Source organism: Lissotriton helveticus, chromosome 12, assembly GCF_964261635.1.
Source record: "Lissotriton helveticus chromosome 12, aLisHel1.1, whole genome shotgun sequence".
Lineage (NCBI taxonomy): Eukaryota > Metazoa > Chordata > Amphibia > Caudata > Salamandridae > Lissotriton > Lissotriton helveticus.
This window is the reverse complement of record NC_136073.1, coordinates 422,707,887-422,726,168: the sequence shown is the minus strand read 5'-3', so window position 1 is coordinate 422,726,168 and position 18,282 is coordinate 422,707,887. Positions and strand designations below refer to the sequence as shown.

General features: G+C 44.7%; 1 protein-coding gene across 2 annotated transcripts in view; it reads right to left on the bottom strand.

Annotated features, from left to right (window-relative positions):
* The window catches only part of CHD9 (chromodomain helicase DNA binding protein 9), a 2,123,706-nt gene that overhangs the window by 1,575,136 nt on the left and 530,288 nt on the right, over nt 1-18,282 (bottom strand). For both annotated transcript variants that reach the window (XM_078670246.1, XM_078670247.1), the window contains exon 10: nt 5,219-5,336. In XM_078670246.1, the coding sequence (XP_078526372.1) occupies nt 5,219-5,336 (118 nt within the window). The remainder of the gene's footprint in view (nt 1-5,218; nt 5,337-18,282) is intronic.

Here is an 18,282-nt window from a genome sequence, read left to right as displayed (position 1 = left end):
GCGATTGAGGGAGGTGGAGGCTTGGACCACCAAGCTCTCGTATTAGGGTGTTGATTGAGGAAACTGGGGTGGGGCAATGGCGGCAGGCAATTTTTCTGCTCCGAGTTTGAACCAGGTCCCAAGCAGGACCTCTGTTTGGGCTTCATTAAAAGGGAGAAGTGATTTTGAGGGGGTCACCCTCGGCTGAAGCACCTCTGTCAAGACAATAGTCTTAACTGCCACAGAGCGCAGGCTAAGGTCCGGGACCTCTGCTGCCCTTCTCACCATCATAGCAAAATAGGCTCCCTATTCTGTAGGCACAGTAGGATGAGAGACTATGCCAATATCTGGAGGGGTGTCAAGTCCATTGGCGTCCGCCAAGTCCTCACACCAGTCCATGATGTGGTTTAGGAGATGGTATTCTTCAGGCTCCGGTGGCTCCTCCCAATCCTCCCCAAGTCATAGCCCTTAGGAATAGGGTTCAGGTCCTGATCTGGAAGGCAAGACACCAGTCAGCATCAGGCGACTCCCCTCTTCTCCCTGTCAGAGTCTGGGATGAGAATAGGGAAGGCACCATGTGCCTCAACATCGGGGACAGCGCCAGGGAAGATTGAGGTGGTACAACCGGTGCTGGTCTGGTCTGGATCCATTCATGGATCCTAGGAGCCCAACTGGCACTGGCAGCAGATCTGCCAGTGGGGAACCTGTAGGGGCATGCCCTGAACCTGCTGGCCCTAAAGGCACGGTAGCAGGAATAGGCTGTCCAATTATGAGGTGCATTGCCTCATAAAATGTGCAGAGTTAGGCAAGAGTCACTCCAGCTCCTGATAACTCAGGGAGGTGTTGAGCCGGCCCAGGTGCAGGCCCAAATACAGAGCAGGGACTTGAATGGTGAGACTCCCTCGTCTCATCTAAAAGGCATGATGAAGTCGAAGACCTCTTTGGCTTCTTACATTTCTTTTTGTGGGATTTACCGGAACACCCGGGATGACTGCGATGAAGATAGATTACTCCGCAACTGATCCCTGGACCTTCCTCTTGACCGGGATCGAGATCGTCGTGGAAACACAGATCGGGAAGCCAAGAGCTTGATGGAGGCCAAGGCATTGTGGTGCAGGGTGCGGCAGTCACCGCAGGTCGTTTTGTGGTCATGCTTAAGGAACCAAAGGCAAATAAGGTGCGGATCCATCACCAACATCTGTGGTTGACAGGTGCCGGAGGGCTTGAAGCCAACCTTCCTAGTGGACATCCCTGCCACACCAAGAAAAAGATCTACAAAAACTTCAAGAAAAATTCGAAAAAAATCAATTCCCTCTTTAAATGTCCTCATAAGGAGCTGATATTTGGCAATAAGAGGAATCCAGGAGGACATCAGTCCCAGGAATGAATTCAAAACTTGAACTGAAACATACTTTTTTGCCAACAGAGAGGCAGCTATTGTCATTATCCTTCAGATTCTCTCTGATTTAGTGAAAACCTTACATGAGATGGCATCTAGAATCTACACAAGATAGTCTTCTTTCTGGGTTGCACAGTAGATTTTTCTTTGTTTAGTGTTAGAGATAGATTTTGGAACAAATGTAGGCAGGCCCTCAGACTTTACCGTATGTGAAGAGGGAGTTTTCAGAAGCCAGTTGTATAGGTATGGAAAAACTTGATAAACGTTTCTTTTTAGATAAGCAAGGACAGGGCCATTCATTTTGTAAACGTCCCAGGAGTGGACCTGAGGACAAACAGTCACACATTGAATTGGTAATTGTATCCAGCCACCTCAAATATTTTTGATGCATTGGAATATGAAAATAAACATGTTAGAGATCAAGAAATGTCATGAAATCTCCCTGGGTTAGGTACATAAAGTATTTCTTGCAGGGTAACCATACAAAATTATTGTTTTTCCAGGAATTTGTTTAGCTGCTGAACTTCTAATATTCATCTCCATTGGACAGATCTCTTCTTGATTAAAATGAAACCAGACTAGAAACCCTTATATCTACGATTGTGTGAAGAGCAAAACAAAATCTCCAATTTCAACAGACAAAGTTGGCGCCTCGTCAGGAGGTGTAATTTGAGGTTGTGGAACCAATTTTAAAGTGTAGCCATTCTTAATAATATCAGCACCCACTGGTCTGTTGTGATAGAACTCCAGCTGATTGAGTAGTTAGAAAGTCTTCCGTCCACCTGCTGCGGGGCAGAGTTGGTGACCGGTGCAAGTAAGGTGATGACACCTTTGAGAATACCTTTCCTTATGACAGGGTAGACTTACGCCGCAGCTGTCAGTTGTAAGCTTCAGATGGCGGTACAGTTGCTGTGGATGTTATTGGTGGTACCCCTGCTGTTGAGAGTATGGATGAATCTGTAGGACTGAGAATTACCTCAAGATAAAACAGACCTTGTCATTTAGTGCCTCGAAAGGGTTGAAAGCGGCGCTTCTACAATATACCCAAAGATCTTGCAGTCTAAGTATCAGACTATGGGCTGAAAGGGCCTCATCCACATGCTTGCCAAACAAGGCCTCACCATAGTGGACCATATACAAGATCTGTCTGGACCTCCAGCCTGAAGGTTGCTTTGATCCATATCTGCCTCCTTAAAAATGCAGCACCTACTAGCTGGCAAAAACCTGTTGAACCACAGCCAAAGCTGTGTCAATTATCTTGACAGATTTTCTCTTGTCCTTCTGGATAACTGTGGTTGCTTCTTTTTCTCTTTCTTCTGGTAAAAATTAGAGCTCGCCCCCAGATGTACCCACATCTGCCCATTACATCACTCCAATGTGGTTAGTGCATTGGTAGCTCGAATCATGGTAGGTGTCATTGCTAAAAATTGTTTGACTATATTGCCTAGGTGTCTTTCCTCTTTGTCTGGCAGAGTTCTACAAGGTGTGGATGATGGGTTCCTAGAATGCCTCTTGACCACTTGAATCACTACCGAATCTGGTTTTGGGTGTTCAATAAGGCAAGCCAGAAAATCGTCCTGTAGCTTGTACTTCTTGTTCAGACACGCATTATGACCGTCACGGTTGCCGGATTCTTCATTTGCTTCAAAAATCTCGGACCATTGTGGTCAATAACTGGTATAGATCTAACAACTTGCAAGCTGTTTCTTTAAAATCAGGACGAAATGTTTGCTTGTTTCACTGGAATAGGAAGATCAAACCACCTTGCAGCTCTCTACAAGAGAGCATGAAATCCTCCTATGCAGTCCAGAGGAGAAATTGCTTCCGGTGGAGTTAGCAGGGCTGATAATGGTCCAGGTAGTCTTCCCATTCCGAACCACCAACCATAGGAGGGTCTGAGTTATTTCACCCTCTTCTTGTTCCTCATCCTCTCCTTTGTCATAAGGGCTAACAAAGGGTCTGTCAATGGTGTTGTTCAAGGATGTTTACAGAGAGTGAAGAATGTAAATGGCTGCCATAAGGAAGCCACAGATGTCTGTTACAAAAAAATCGGTGATTGATGGCCTTGATGACTATACTCTTGCCGCGGTCGTTGATGTTGGTGTGGACGACGTCTAGGACTATTTCTTACCTCAGAAGAAAATACCTTTGGGAATATAGTGCCGTAGATTCACATGCTCTGCATAATCCTGCCATCTAGAATTGGGCTGTGTGAAAAAGCATATGTAAAACAGCTTGATCAACCCACTGTCTGAGCAGGAGTTTTGTCCACAGGTCTTTTTCCATTACACTTATGGATCTTTTTTAGAAGGTTCCTGAGAGGGTTCCCTTTCCATTGGATGTTCTCTTTTATGGGTTTTCGTATGATAATAGGTTTTCCTTCGATTATGTTGCTGTAGGCAAAGTAGAAGCCCTGCCTTCAAGCATGTGAATGTATGAAAGATTTAATACTGGAGAAATAATATGTTCCTAAGAGGAAAAAAACGTATTCTTCAACCCAGTAAGGCTTTAACAATTTCCATTAACTGTAAGGGTATCTGTGTCTTCGGTAGCAAGACTACCATTGACCGAGACGTCCTTAAGGTAAAAACTGTCTCCCTCTTTAGAAGGCTACTTTAGACATAATTATTTGGGAAAAGTCACATCCAGTTTTCCCGTGTATTGGTTTCCTTCTTTATTCATTATCCCCAGTCAGCCAGCACTCACAAGAAACAGCTGGAAGAGGAGAAAAGTGGGTGTGGGTGAGAAGATGGAAGGGCAGATAGCTGAACAGTTTCTGTACATTGCGGTGGCTACCAGGTCAAGAGATGGTAATATATGGGGCCCACAAACGATCCCTTCAACATATATCATGACCTCTCCTATGCATCTTACAAGGAGCTAAAAGTTGGTCTGGTGCATGCAAAACCTATGCCCAGAGCAGTAGCAACCTCAGGTCCTACTAGGTCTCCTGAGTGACTGTTTGGAAAAGGAAAACTAGTCCAATGGAGCGCAGAGCGGAAAATAACATGGCACGTACAACTTAGTCTATCGGATTTGGGAAAAATATACAGGAGCATATTTGTGCACCAAGAGAAGTGGGCAGAGCTAGAATTAGACCAACTGAAATTGTCTGCTCTCCCAGTAAAATAGGCCCCAGCTCTAGAGATGTTTTAGACGGGAAAGTACGATCACAAATTGAAAGGGAACCAGGAAAATCTGCAAAGACCCCTTAACTTCTGATGACATGCATCATAGTAACAAGTGACCTACATATCAAGATTGCGAAGGACTGAAAGTGTATGCTCAGTACCCAGACCATGGTAATGAAGGACAAACAACTGGCAATAGAAAGCAGGACCAAGAGTAGCTATGAAAAGTGGAATAAAAAAAAGTACTGAGGTGCATGGAGCTGAGAGAGGCATTAGAGGATAGAGAACAGGACTGAGCATGTTTTCCAGGGCACATTTTCTCTGTGACCATAAAGGTTTACTTTTTTCTGTATTTTAAGTCCATATTAAGTGAAAATGAAGCACTGATAAAACAATCTCAAAGTGTTTCACTGCACTACATTATGTGCTACTGAATAACAATACTTTTGTCTGAAATTCATGGGAGCAAGTCAAACATTTAGACGGTGCATTCTCTGAAATGCATTGTTTTTGCGGAGTAAAGATTTAAACATTCTGAATCTGAAATATTTTGTAACAAAAACAGAAAGGAGACATGTCTACTGCTAATAGGTTTTCTAAATTGTTCTTTAAATTACAGAACTTAGATTCAAATTCGAATATCAAAATGTATTTTGTGGAAACACCTGTATCCTCATACAAAAGTCAATGATATATTTCCATTACTTACATCTGCAAAAAAGTGTGCTCTTTGTGCTTGCTTTATTTTAAAACGCTTTATTTTCTGCTGTATTCTTTTATCCTTAAGCAGATGCTGTTCTGTAGCCCATTCACAGTGAAGATATGAACTTGAGGGAAATAAAAAAAAAAGGTAAATAATCAATCCACTTCAAGAAGCAGGAACTCATACAGGCATCTTTTGGACTATTTAAAAATGACAAATAGCGACATTTTTTTTACTAAAGCTGAAATTAGCACAATTCAATATATTATTTATGAACAAAGCAACAAAGAAAATCCATCACATGATTCAATACTGCATTATGATGGTCAGAGACCAAAGAAGGATAGATTTACAATCAATCTTAGTCCTCAGTCTTCCACATTATACCCTGTAGGTATGCTGCCATCTTGTGAAAGGGCAAGAAACTGTTTCAAAAGTTGTTTGTATGCTGATAACAGATACACAGACATAAGTGGCTGCTTTCTCCTCCTGCAATTAGAGTGCACTCACTCTATTTCCATTCTTGAACTAAGCATTAACAATGCCATCGACTTTCTCAGTGTATGTAAACATTCAGAGGCATCGCTATGGACACATCTAGACATAGGAATAGTTGGGATGTGAATGTCTCCTTCATGGCATGCACCCCATTCCTGAGTGACCCTAAATGAGACTTGGAGTGTTTAGACATTATTGGCCCAGCTGATAGGCCTGTGGGCATGCTGTGACCTAGGCCTGTTGCAGACATGAGACACCGGGCCTGACTGAAGTCTGGAGGAGCGAACCAAGAACACTTTCTAGATGACATGGTACTACATTCCAAATCCACATTTAGGAAGGAAGGCACCATTTTATGATTGATATTACTAAACAGGCTTATTCAGGTATGCGTGTGGTGACTGCAGGCCACACCTGAGGAAAGGTCTGCTTGATTTGGCGTCTTGGATAGCCATCTTGGGAGACATTTGCAAAATAATGACAGGCCTTATAAGGCATTATTATAATTAGCTTTGTACAAACCCTCACTGTGAGAATATCTCATCAGTGATATATTATAAAATGTGTCCAAGCACTTACATTTTAGTGCAACACCACACTTTAAATAAAATCAAAATTATGTACTTTGAATGTTTAGTTTGAGGGAACCAGGATGCAATTATCTTTTACTATCACTCACTGATAATGCCAGTTTCATTTTGGGATTATAGTCAGATTCACTCTCAATCGAGTTTTATATGAAGGGTGAGGAATATGATGAAATACAGCATATCCTGAGGGTGAAATAGAGCATTTTGTGAGGGGAGAGTCTGCCGCCTATTGTGATAATTTGTTTAGTTGATAGAGTCCATGGGATCGCATCATTAAGACCGCTGGCCTCAATTTATAAATCCATCTTTGCTCTTTTATGAAGAGGTTTTCTTAGGTATTTGTTCCATCAGGTTATTTTTTTTAGGACAATTCAAGTCATGTCATCTGGTATGTGGTTCATCTCCGGAAGTGAGCAATCAGTTTGGTGGCGGTGCATCTAAAACGAAGAGAATTTGCGCATTCATTTATTCTCACCTTGATAGGTCCTGCCATCATGCCAGTATACTATAAAAGGCATGGACATATTCTCATTCAAATACAATTGTAAGTAAGGCAGTTAGTGTGATTCATCAACACCCAACTCCATCAAAATGCTCCTTGATGGGGGCCATTGTGTATTGCATTGCCCGACTCAGTGATGAACAATGCAACCTCGAGTGATGGTTTGTACATTGTGAAAAGGATATCCCTTGTGGCCTAAGGGTGGACATGCAGAATTCTTCATTTTTGTACCATTTTCTTTTGTAAGAACTTCGCAATATTGCAAAGAGTCCACATTTAGGGAGGATGTGTGATGGACTGATAATTTCTATCATTCTCCTAATGTTGTACAAAAAATATAACCTTAGACCTACTTTAGTGCAAGCGGAGCTAAAAGTCCACCAATGCAAAGTTATATTGGCTAGAAAAAATGCCACTTAACTTTATTAAGTTATGATACAGGACATGGAGATGTAGCAATTAGGCACAAGGAAGAATGAGAGCAACACAACAAATGGCGAGCTACTGGCTATGCCACTTTGAAATTGCAATAACATTATAATAAAATCAACTCGGCCATTGGTGCATCCAGATACAAGAACACAGAAGAGATGGTTACCCTGAACTAGTTTTAAATTTACAATATGATATGCATCACCACACACAGGCAGCCATTTAGTTTGAAGTCCAGAAAAAAGCAGTTCAATGTGGCCATCACGTGCATGGGCAATTAAGCTTTTTTTTCAAAGTTTAGTTTACTGCTCCAAGATCGAAAATGGCCATTTTTAAAAGGCAAATTTTAACAAGCATTTACAAAGCCAACAAGTCTTGCCTTTCTGCAGCATAATGGACACCAAACTTGAAGCAATAAGGTAAAAGCAAATGTACACAAAATCACACAAAAAGAAAAAGTAGCAGTCTGGTAAAAAGAAATTGAGGTTCCTAAGCCATCCAACAAAAGAAGAGAAAACATTGTTTAAATAAAAACTTAATGGGACAGGTGGTGGAATAGAGAAGCTGGTAGGGTGGAGAGAATTCAATGCATGAAAGGGGAAAATGAAATCTTGAGGGGTTAAAAATAAAAAAGCTGTGAGAAGCAATGGATGACCTGGGCGGTAGAGAGGAGACCAACAGAAAATACAGGAGCGGGGATTTGAGGGAAGAAGCAGTGCAAGAGAGCAAGAAAGAAATCATATGCACTCCCACGGAACGCTGAAATAAAAGTACAAAATAAAGCAGTTCCCTGAATTCAAGCAGTGAACAGATACAAGTCATCCAACTAAATAGATGAGAAAGAATCTTCGCTTGTGGAGAGAGTCAAATAGACGAGTGTAGGAGAGTAGGATCTGCTTACTATGGTTACCCTCACTTTTTGATGGGGTTTCACTGTTTTTCGACTTTGGTCTAGCTGGGGCCCTGCTAACCAGGAACCCAGCCAGTATATGGTACATTGGGTACTAAGGGCATAGGTACCCCAGAGGCCTACCAGGGGCTGAATAATGTATTATGCCACCACTGGGAAGCCTTCTAAAATGGCACCCCTTACTGAGATTATAGGTTACCTATATCTACCTTAATCACTGACACATATAAACCTATAAGTCACTCCTATGGCAGGCCTTCTTAATCCTGAAGGCAGAGTGCTGGGTGTTGTGTGAGAGGGTGCCCATGCATGAGCAGGACCCCTCTGCAGCTTTCGTAATCACTTCTCTGTAGCTGTTCTGTGATGCAGCCAGACCATATACACTTAAGTGCATTATAACCTTGCTGTTAATACTAACTTTGGAATGGCTGCATGGAAACATGTTGTGTTTGGTGTGAAACACTTTGGATCCTACCCCCCCCCCGCCAATTCTGGTGGCGGGGGTAGAATTCCACTCTTCTAGAGGGAGAAGACATGTACACACTTACCTAACCGGTGATAGTTTAAAAGAGCCCCAGCATCACAAAATGAATGCTGCAGCCACAGACAAGTCTGACCTCCTGCTGCTGGACGAAACTCTAGCAGGGGAGGCCTGGACAATAGGTTTCCCGTCACAGGGAGGTGTAACCTCCTCCCAGACAGGCTTTAGTGTATTGGGGCTGGGTGGGAGCATTCATGTAATGTTCATAATTTTCAGACAGTGCTGGGGGAACACTTGGTGTCCCTGTGCATATCCCAGTTCAAACCGGTTGCAGGGGCACTCAGTCCCTGCTCTGGCGTAAAACTGGACAAAGGGAAAGGGGTGTAACCACCCCCTCCCTGGATCCACCCATAGGTGGGTCCCTATAGTAAGTCCAAACCCCTATCTTAGTATAAGTATAGGAACCGAGTCCTTAAGACTTTAGATTACCCTGGACGAAACTCTGCAACATATATCCTGGAACTTCGACATTCTACTTCGACTAGAAGATGGAAGAATCTCCCTTGGGGTCAAGGAGTGACCCCCCCTGTTCAAACAGGCACCATAGAAGCATCCTGCCGGTCTGCATTTCCAAGGCACCCGCCGGATCTCGAAGGGTTTGCGACACAGGACACGGACTTCCAGACTTCTTAGAAGCCGACGCGAGATCCTAGCAAAGCTGATACCCGCAGCCCTCGCGAGTGACGTGGGACCGGAACTCCTGGACACCGTGCACATTTGCAAGTGCATCGACTTCCCGAGCTTTCTAAAAGTTGTGCATTGGACTGCTTGTAGTCCAAGCCCCTAGCACCATCTGCACCGAAGATTGTGGACCTACACTCCACGAGTATTCTGTGGGCCTGCGTCTAGCATTTCCGCTCTAGGCTCCTTCGCGATCCCTGGTCCGTCGACTGGTGGGTCCCCATAAAAATAACTTCTGTTTCTCGGGCTTTCCTGGTTGCTCCAGACGTGCCCTGACTCCCCTCCAAAGGTTGAGTCCCTCAGATTTTGCTGGTCTGCACCAAAGCCAATCCTTGCTTTCTGCGTGAGTTGCTGTTGCCAAGCCTTGTTGGTCCAATCCAGATACCAACACCGCAGCACTCGACATCCTTCGTGGGACAGCTCGAATCCAGCTCCTAGTCGTCGTCGACGCCTCCTGATCCTCGTGGCTGAAGAGTCAAGCTTCACCTCTTTCACCTGAAATCACCAGACATCTGTTGGCAACTTCTCATCGCCTTCCTGGTCACTGGCTAGTGACCCAGACTCTGTCCCATCTGCTTTCAGATCTTTAGATCGCCAATCCACCCGGACACTTTCCACTTGGTCGCCTGCAGCACTTTTCAGCAGCTCGCCATTGAAATAGACGACGAAACCCGACACGAAAAGACACCTATGCACTAGGCTTCCCTGGGTGAGGTAACTAGAGTACTCTGGTGCTCCCGTGGGTGTTGACTCTAGAACCTCCTAGTTCTAAAGGGGTTTGCTCCAAGTCCTCTTCTAAGTGTCCTTCATCTGTAATTTTCCAACCGCGACTTACCCCATAGAAGTTGATGGTGATTCGCGGCTGTGTTTAGACACTGCACTTGTCCCCCGTGGATCCCCTGTGTCACTACCTTGGGTGGTTCCTGGTGGCCCTAGCCGTTCTAAAGGCTCTAGGCCTTGTATCTATGTAAGTCGTGGTTCTTATACCACTTTCTTAGTATATGGTTTGGTACGCTCCTAGGGCTACCCACATATTGTGCTAATTTACTGTGTGCTAAATAAGTTTACTGAATGTACTTTTGCCTCTAGCCTCATAAAGAGACTAGAGGGACGTGTTTAGAATAAATACATATATATATATATATATATATATATATACCTGGTGTGGTTCTCCTTTCATTTGGTCATTCATGAGATTATAGACTGGTAAAACAAGCTGCTTTTCCACTAGGATAGCTTTCTATATAGGTTGTCTTTAAACCTACCATCAATAAGGGTCGTTGGACTGGTGCAAGGTGCTCATTAGAATAGTGGACAGCATATGCCAGGCCAACTTCTCACAAAGAGGAGGAAGGAAAGTTATCAAATAAGAAGCAAGCACATGAGACAAGAAAGCCAACCAAAGGTAAGGAACTGGTTGACCCAAGACCGACTCTATACATTGTATTGCAGACAATAGGTCTTAGACAACAAACAGTTCAAGCTATCTGTAGGACAGACCTACAAACAAATCGAAGGCCAAAAGCAAAATCCATAGGTCTCATACATGTGAGATCTACTGGCTGTCATTTTTTTTGTCTAGATACGTTGTACAACCTTTACACAAACGGATTAGAGCATAATATATTATAATCTAATATATACTATATAGAAAAAATAATATAGAATAGTAATACTATAATATGATTGTACAATAACTTGTGTATGGTATGGCCTGTCACTGTATAGTACGGTATTGAATAAAATGGCCCGTCATTGTATGGCATCGTATAATATGGACTATCATTGTACAATTTAGTATGGACTGTCATTGTATGGTATGGACTATCACTGTATAGTAGGGTATGGTATGGTGCAGCCTATCGTACAGTATGGTAAGCTGTTGTACAGTATAGTATGTTAAGTCATTGTATGATTTGGCATGGTCTCATTTTATAGTATGGTACAGCCTGATATTGCATAGTCTGGTATGACCTCTCATTCTATAGAATGCTATGGTCTGTTACTATATAGAAAGATATGGTAAGGGTGGTCATTGAATAGTATGGTATGGGGTGGTATGGCCTGTCTTTGTATAGCATGGCATGGTATAGTCTGTCTTTGAATGGTATAATAATAATAATAATAATATTAATAAAGAAATTTATAAAGCGCCTGGTGACGCCTTCACGGCGTGTCCCCGCGCTGCGAAGAAGAAAAAAGACGTATAGGCGCTGAGAACTCCACTGTTCCCCCCCGTGAGACATTTAGATGTTATACAAATGGGTTTTGAGAAGTTTTCTAAAATTAGCCTCCGATTCTTCCAGTCTGAGATTGATCGGGAGTTTGTTCCAGTTGCTGGCCGCTAGCAGCCTGAAGGAACGTCCACCCAGTTTAGCTCTTTTAACCTGGAGGATTTTTAATAGACCCGTTCCTACTGAGCGGAGTACTCTTGCTGGCTCATAAATGTGCACCAAGTCCGAGAGATAAGATGGAGCTTTATGCCATACAATCCTGTGGCAAATTAGAAGTGCTCTGTACATTATTCTCTTACGGACTGGTAGCCAGTGTAGTGCCGTAAGAGCAGGTTTAGAGGCTGCTCTTTTCGGCAGTCTCAGCACCAGACGGGCGGCAGTGTTCTGAAGAACTTGCAGGCGCCCTAGATTTTTTTCCGTGGTGCCTAAGAGCAGCACATTTGCGTAGTCCATACGGGACGTGACCAAAGCTTGGGCCAAGGTGCGTCTGGCCTCCAGTGGAAGTAAGTCCAAAGTGTGATTGAGGGTTTTTAATATCCCAAAGCACTTTCCCACAAGGCGGTTGACATGTCCCTCACAGGAAAGTTTGGGATCAACCCATATTCCTAGGTTTTTAGCCTCCTTACTGGGCTTGGGCGTGGGACCTAAACATGTGGGCCACCAATCCACTGTCCAGCTTGAGTTACTTCCTCCAATCACCATTACCTCTGTCTTAGAGCCATTGAGCTTTAGACAGTGCGAATTCATCCAGCCTGCTAACGCCTGCATACATGCTTTGAAATTGGATGCTGCTGTTTCAGGGGCTTGTGACAGGGAGATCAGCAGTTGGGTGTCGTCCGCGTAAGAGACTAACTCCACTCCATATGCTTGTACCACTTCTGCTAAATGGGCCATATACAAGCTAAACAAGCTTGGGCTCAGGGAGGAGCCCTGAGGCACCCCTTGATCTAGAGCAATGGCCGACGACTTAAAGGAGCCCCATAGGACTTGGAAACTCCGATCTGTAAGAAATGCTTTCAGCCAGCTTAGTGCGGCCCCCGTAATACCCGCTTTGTTTAGACACTGTAGCAAGATTGAATGAGCTACAGTGTCAAACGCTGCACTGAGGTCAAGCATTATCAGTGCCATGGTATGCCCGGAGTCCGCCCCTTGCCGAAGGGTCTCTGTTGCTCTGAGCAGAGCAGTCTCCGTGGAGAAACCCGGTCGAAAGCCAGATTGAGAGGGGTGCAGGAGGTTGTTGTTTTCCAGGTGAGCCATAAGTTGTATGTTGGCCACTTTCTCTGCCACTTTGGCCAGATACGGCAGTAGAGAGATGGGTCTTCGGCTTTCGAGCACCTCCAGGGTAACAGTTGGTTTCTTTTTAATGGGAAGAACTAATGCTTTCTTCCAGCTGTCCGGGAAAGTTCCGGATGCAAATGAGACCTTAAGTACATGCCTGATGTAAGGCTCCAGCACCACAATGCTTTCCCCCAGCACCCGAGGAGGTGCAGGGTCTCGAGGGGAACCAGATTTAATACTCTGACAGATGTTCGTTAGTCTCTCTGGAGGGGGCACCGAGAAGACTTTGAGATGGTTTTCTACTGTGCTTACTCCCACTGTTTCCTCAAAGTCTCGACCACAGATTATGCCGCCCGAGAAGGAGGCATAAATATCATGGACTTTCCCTGAAAAATAGCTTGCTATTCTATTACATTCCTCCACAGAGCCATTGTCCGGAGTACTAGTATTAACTACAACTGAGATTTCTTTAAAAATTTTAAACACTTCTCTGGGGGAGTTCTCTGCCTCTTCAATGCGAGTTTTGTAATGTACAGCCTTCGTTCTACGAAGTTTGACTTTATATTTTCGCAATGCTTCCTTATATTTGGTTTTAGTTTGGAGACAAAAATCTAACCGCCATTTGCGCTCCAATTTCTTACACTCAGATTTAATGCTCTGTAGTTCATGGTATGGTATGACTGTATGGTATGGACTGGTATTGACAGGCATTATATGGTAAAGCCTGTCACTGTATTATAGTATAGTCTGTCACTACATAGTATAGTATACCCCAACATTATATAGTATGGTATGGTATGAGATGTACTGTCACTGTATACAACACGTTACTTACCTGCACACTATGGCTCTCTAGTATCAATATATTTTATAGATTCACATGCTTGAATCTTTCATGGTGGCAGAAGTCCCACTGAAATTCTAATAAGTAGTGTAGAGAAACACACTAAACAGTAAAGCTTAAATAAGAGGCATTGGTAACCAATTCACATCGTTTTAATAAGAACCAAACTCAAGTTTGTTTTTCAGCTCGGGTCAGGTTCCAAACAACTGGAAACATGCAATGGTGTTGCAGTTATTAAAGAAACCATCTTTGGACCCTGCATGTCAAAAAAATCTGAGACCAGTATCATTGCTCCCAATCTTTGTGAAAATTGCTGAGAAATTTTTAAATATCCAATTGACTAAATTCATGGAAGAATACCAGGTACTTCATGACTCAATCTGGCTTCAGGGCGCTACATAGCACCAAAATCAGCCTTACTACTGGCTTCTGAGGCACTAAAAACTGCAGCTGATGACGGAAGGACAGCAGCATTGATCTTGTTGGATCAGAGTGCAGCTTTCGATACGGTCTTCCATGGCCTTCTTCTGGAACGTCTGTGGGAGGCCGGTATTAGAGGTGGCACATGGGAATGGATCAAACACTTCCTACAGAATAGACCCTTCCAGGTTCTACAAAGCCCCTTCAAGTCTGGGATACGCCCTGTGTCCCAAGGGGTACTACAGGGCTCTGCTCACAGACCAACATTTTTCAATGTGTATATGTGCCCACTGGCAGATATTGTACTGAAACATGGGATAAAACTGGTGTCATATGCTGATGATACACAGCTGATTATCACATTGGAGCAAAAGGATATAGAGGCGGCGCCTAAAATAAAAGCTTGCTTAAGTGACCTAGCAAGTTGGATGAAGCTCAGCTGCCTGCAATCAAATGAAGGCAAAAACGAGATCTTGGTAATAGGCAAATAGCCTCACATCTGGTCACATAGGTGGTGGCCAAGAACTAGCAACAACCCCGACGCCTAATCCAAAGATTAGAAATTAGGGAGTCTGGTTTGATAGCACCTTATCTTGCACAGAACAGATTTCAACTCTGGCAGCCACTTGTTTTGGCCTTCTAAGAATGCTACGATTTTTTTTAGATATTCTTCCTCTAGATGCCAAAAAGACCATTGTGAAGGCCCTGGGTACATCTCGTCTAGATTACTGCAACATCGTCTTTTTAGGGGTCAAAAAAAGCAATTGGAATATGCTGCAGAAAGTTCAAAATGCAGCTGCCCGGATGATATTAACATCCAGAGGTGTATCCTTGTGGGAGCGGCCCTGAAGGAGCTACACTGGCTACCAGTGCAGGCCAGAGTTACTTTTAAGGTTCTGTGTTTCTGCCACAGGATTCTCAATGAGAGAGGGCCTAGGTATCTTCGCCCCTTACTTACTCCTTACGGACCTACTCAGAATCTTAGGTCCGTAGGCACGGCTACGTTGATAGTGCCAAAAATCCAAAAGACACATTTGGGAGGTATGTCTTTTGGTTTTTTATCAGCCAAAGCATGGAATCAACTGCCTTTGGAGCTGAGGATGCAGCCTTCAAAAATGATGTTTCATAGAAAACTTAAGACTTGGTTCTTTCAGTCATCCCTGGGGGACTGGTGTTAATCTCAGTTTTTTTCTGAGATAGGTCTTTTTTCTAGGACAAGGGGTTGGTGGACAGGGTTCGGCTGTTTAAGGACTGGGATTTCTTAGCGCGGGTACACTCCGCTGGAGTAACCAAGCGCTCAATAAGCTTTAATCTAAGTCAATTAGAAAGCAGCCCCTGAATCATTCTTCCCAAGAGGGCTACCATTCATCAGATTTCTCAGCCCTAGTGTAAAAGTAAAATGAGGTATACAATGCATTGAGCTTCTTTTAAACAGAGAGGAGGGGAGGGTTGCATGTGAATCTATGAAAGATATCATTACTGCACACAATGCACAGGTAACCTGTTCTTTCTCCAGTATTGAATCTTTCGTAGATTCACATGCTTGAATCCGAAAAGCAAGCAATAACGAACAAGCTGCTTACCTTTGGTATTGCCTCATCTGGTAGCGACTGACTAGCTGCAGATTCCTTACCTTTTGAATCATCCCCACGGGTTTGACTGCATACAGGGATTTTATCTCGAGCAGTACCTCTGCGCACCAGTGAGTGGCATAGTTTAGCTCCACATGGTACCGTCAGAAGTGTTGTGCACGCTGCCTATGTAGGCGCCACCCCAGCGTGCTGACGTCAGTTTCTTTTTTTGACTTTCCAAGCCAGGAGCGCAGAGCCACGAAGAACACTAACAACATGTGTGGAAAATCCAGGTCTCCCGAAAGGGGACATAAACAGTCTCTACAAATCGGTTTGCTGAGCGGGGACGATGGGTGGGTCAATAAGGAATCTGCGGCTAGAGTCTCTCCCAGACAAGATGTTACCAGGGGTAAGTAAGTGGAGAAGTGTGGCTCACTGGCTAGAGGAGGCAGACCTGGAAGCAGAGGTCAGCCCGGGACCAGGGTTCAACTCCCGGCTCGGCGGGGTCTTGAGTCCTAAAATGTCCATGGACTCGACAATTCTCGCTCCGGTGCCTACTCGATTCACGGGTTCACACTCTGCGACTCTGGGCAATAGCTTGCTTAATCTCCACAACGGCCCCTCGCGGCGGGATGCCTGGCTTTCACCTTGCGGATACCCTGCCGGGGTTATCTCACAGGGGAATACCAGGACGGGTTCCCAAAGCAAGCGCTTAGAAACCGCTTGGTGATTTGCGCTATATAAATTCCTGTACATTTACATTTACATTAACTTGTTCATCTGAAAGAGATTTCTAGCCGTAGATTCCTTTCTTTTGAATAGACACCGAAGTAAAACATCCCGGGAGGTGTGTCTGTGGACCAATTTCATAAGAGGAGGGCCTGCAGAACTGAACAGGTAATGTTCCTGTTCCGACCTGACTTTTCCATGCAGTAGTGTTTTGTCAACATGTAAAATGTGGCCATGTTGCTGCCTGGCAGATATATACGACCGGAACTTCGCATGCTAACACAGTGGTTGGGGCTTTAGCTCTGGTGAAATGAGCACGCAAACCCTCAGGGAGCTGCTTTCTGGCCAAAGCCAGTTCGGACTGGACTGTTCCCATGAGGCACAGGGTCAAGACTGATTTGCATATGGCCAGGTCTAAACTGGGATGGCATGGTGAGTAAAAGAATGATGGATTTAACCCAGATCTCTTGACTAGGGGTGAACGTTTTGATTTCTTCTGCATTCTGTTCATCAATTGTGTTTCTTTTGCTTTCTCACCCTAAGTGTGCCAGGTATGCCCAGACGTGGGTCCTGGGCTCACTGTGCCACTGGAATCAAGCTATCCTGGCTGAAGAGGGGTGAAACCCCGAAACCTGTACTAGAATGCTTGTTTCTGGTCCAGATAGGTCCTGGCTTGGCAGTTCGGGCTGGATTGTTCCCATGAGACACAGGGTCAAGACTGATTTGCATATGGCCAGGTCTAAACTGGGAAAGCATGGTGAGCAAAAGAATGATGGATTTAACCCAGATCTCTTGACTGGGGGTGAATGTTTTGATTTGTTCTTTGTACTGTGTCCTCGACCACGCAGAGGGTGGGAAGCGTGCACGCCACAGTAGTTGGGAAGGTATAGACACGGCTGGAAACCCCTTGCATGGCAACAAAAGGTGCGATTAACAGATTGGTGGTGACGAGGGGCCATGGACAGGCTCGAGGACCTGGCTGCAGCCCTGCTGTCCTTGAAGCTCTCCAGTGCTGAATCCAACTGGTCCCAGAAAAGATGGGAGCCATCAGAGAGCATGTCCATAAGTGATGTTTGAACATCCCCATAAAAGCCAGTCTTCAAGCAGGCATGGCACCATAAGGCCACTGTCAACTAAACGGCCCTACCCAGTGAGTCAGTGGTGTCCAGTCCACATCAAATCGTGAGCTGCGCTCCGTCTTTCTCGTTAGAAACAAGCTGGGAGAGTACGGCTTCGGACTTTTCCCGAGACCACTGGCACCACGTGCACAACCATATCCAGCAAAGAGTGGTAATAGCAGCCCAAAATGCACACAGTGTTCATGGACCGCAGTGCCAGGCTGGTGGAAGGAAACAATATCCTGCCTAAGTTGTCCAGCTTCTGGGATTTTCAACGTGGTGCGGCAGTTGGGAATGCACCAGGATGTATGTGGGATGTGGAGGCTTGGACCGGTTAGCTCTTCGGTGTAGAGTGCTGGGTGAGGAAGTTGGGGTCCCCTGGGGAGGGGTGGTGGTGGCCGGCAATCATCCTGCTCACAGGAGCAGCTGTGTTGGGCTTGGACCAAGTCCGGTGGAAACACTTCTGTCAAGACGTTCATCTTGACCGCCACCGAGCACAAACTAAGGTCTGGGACCTCTGCTGCCCTCCACACCACCATTACAAATGATGCGTCCTCCTCCGTAGCCACAAGCATACCAGTATCTGGAGAGGTATCCAGTAAACTGGCGTCAGCAAAATCCTCACATCAGACCATGCTTGCATCATAAAGCTGGCATTCGTCAGGGTCCAGCAACGTTTGCCACACCTCCCAAAGTCCTAACCCATAAAAATAGGATTCAGG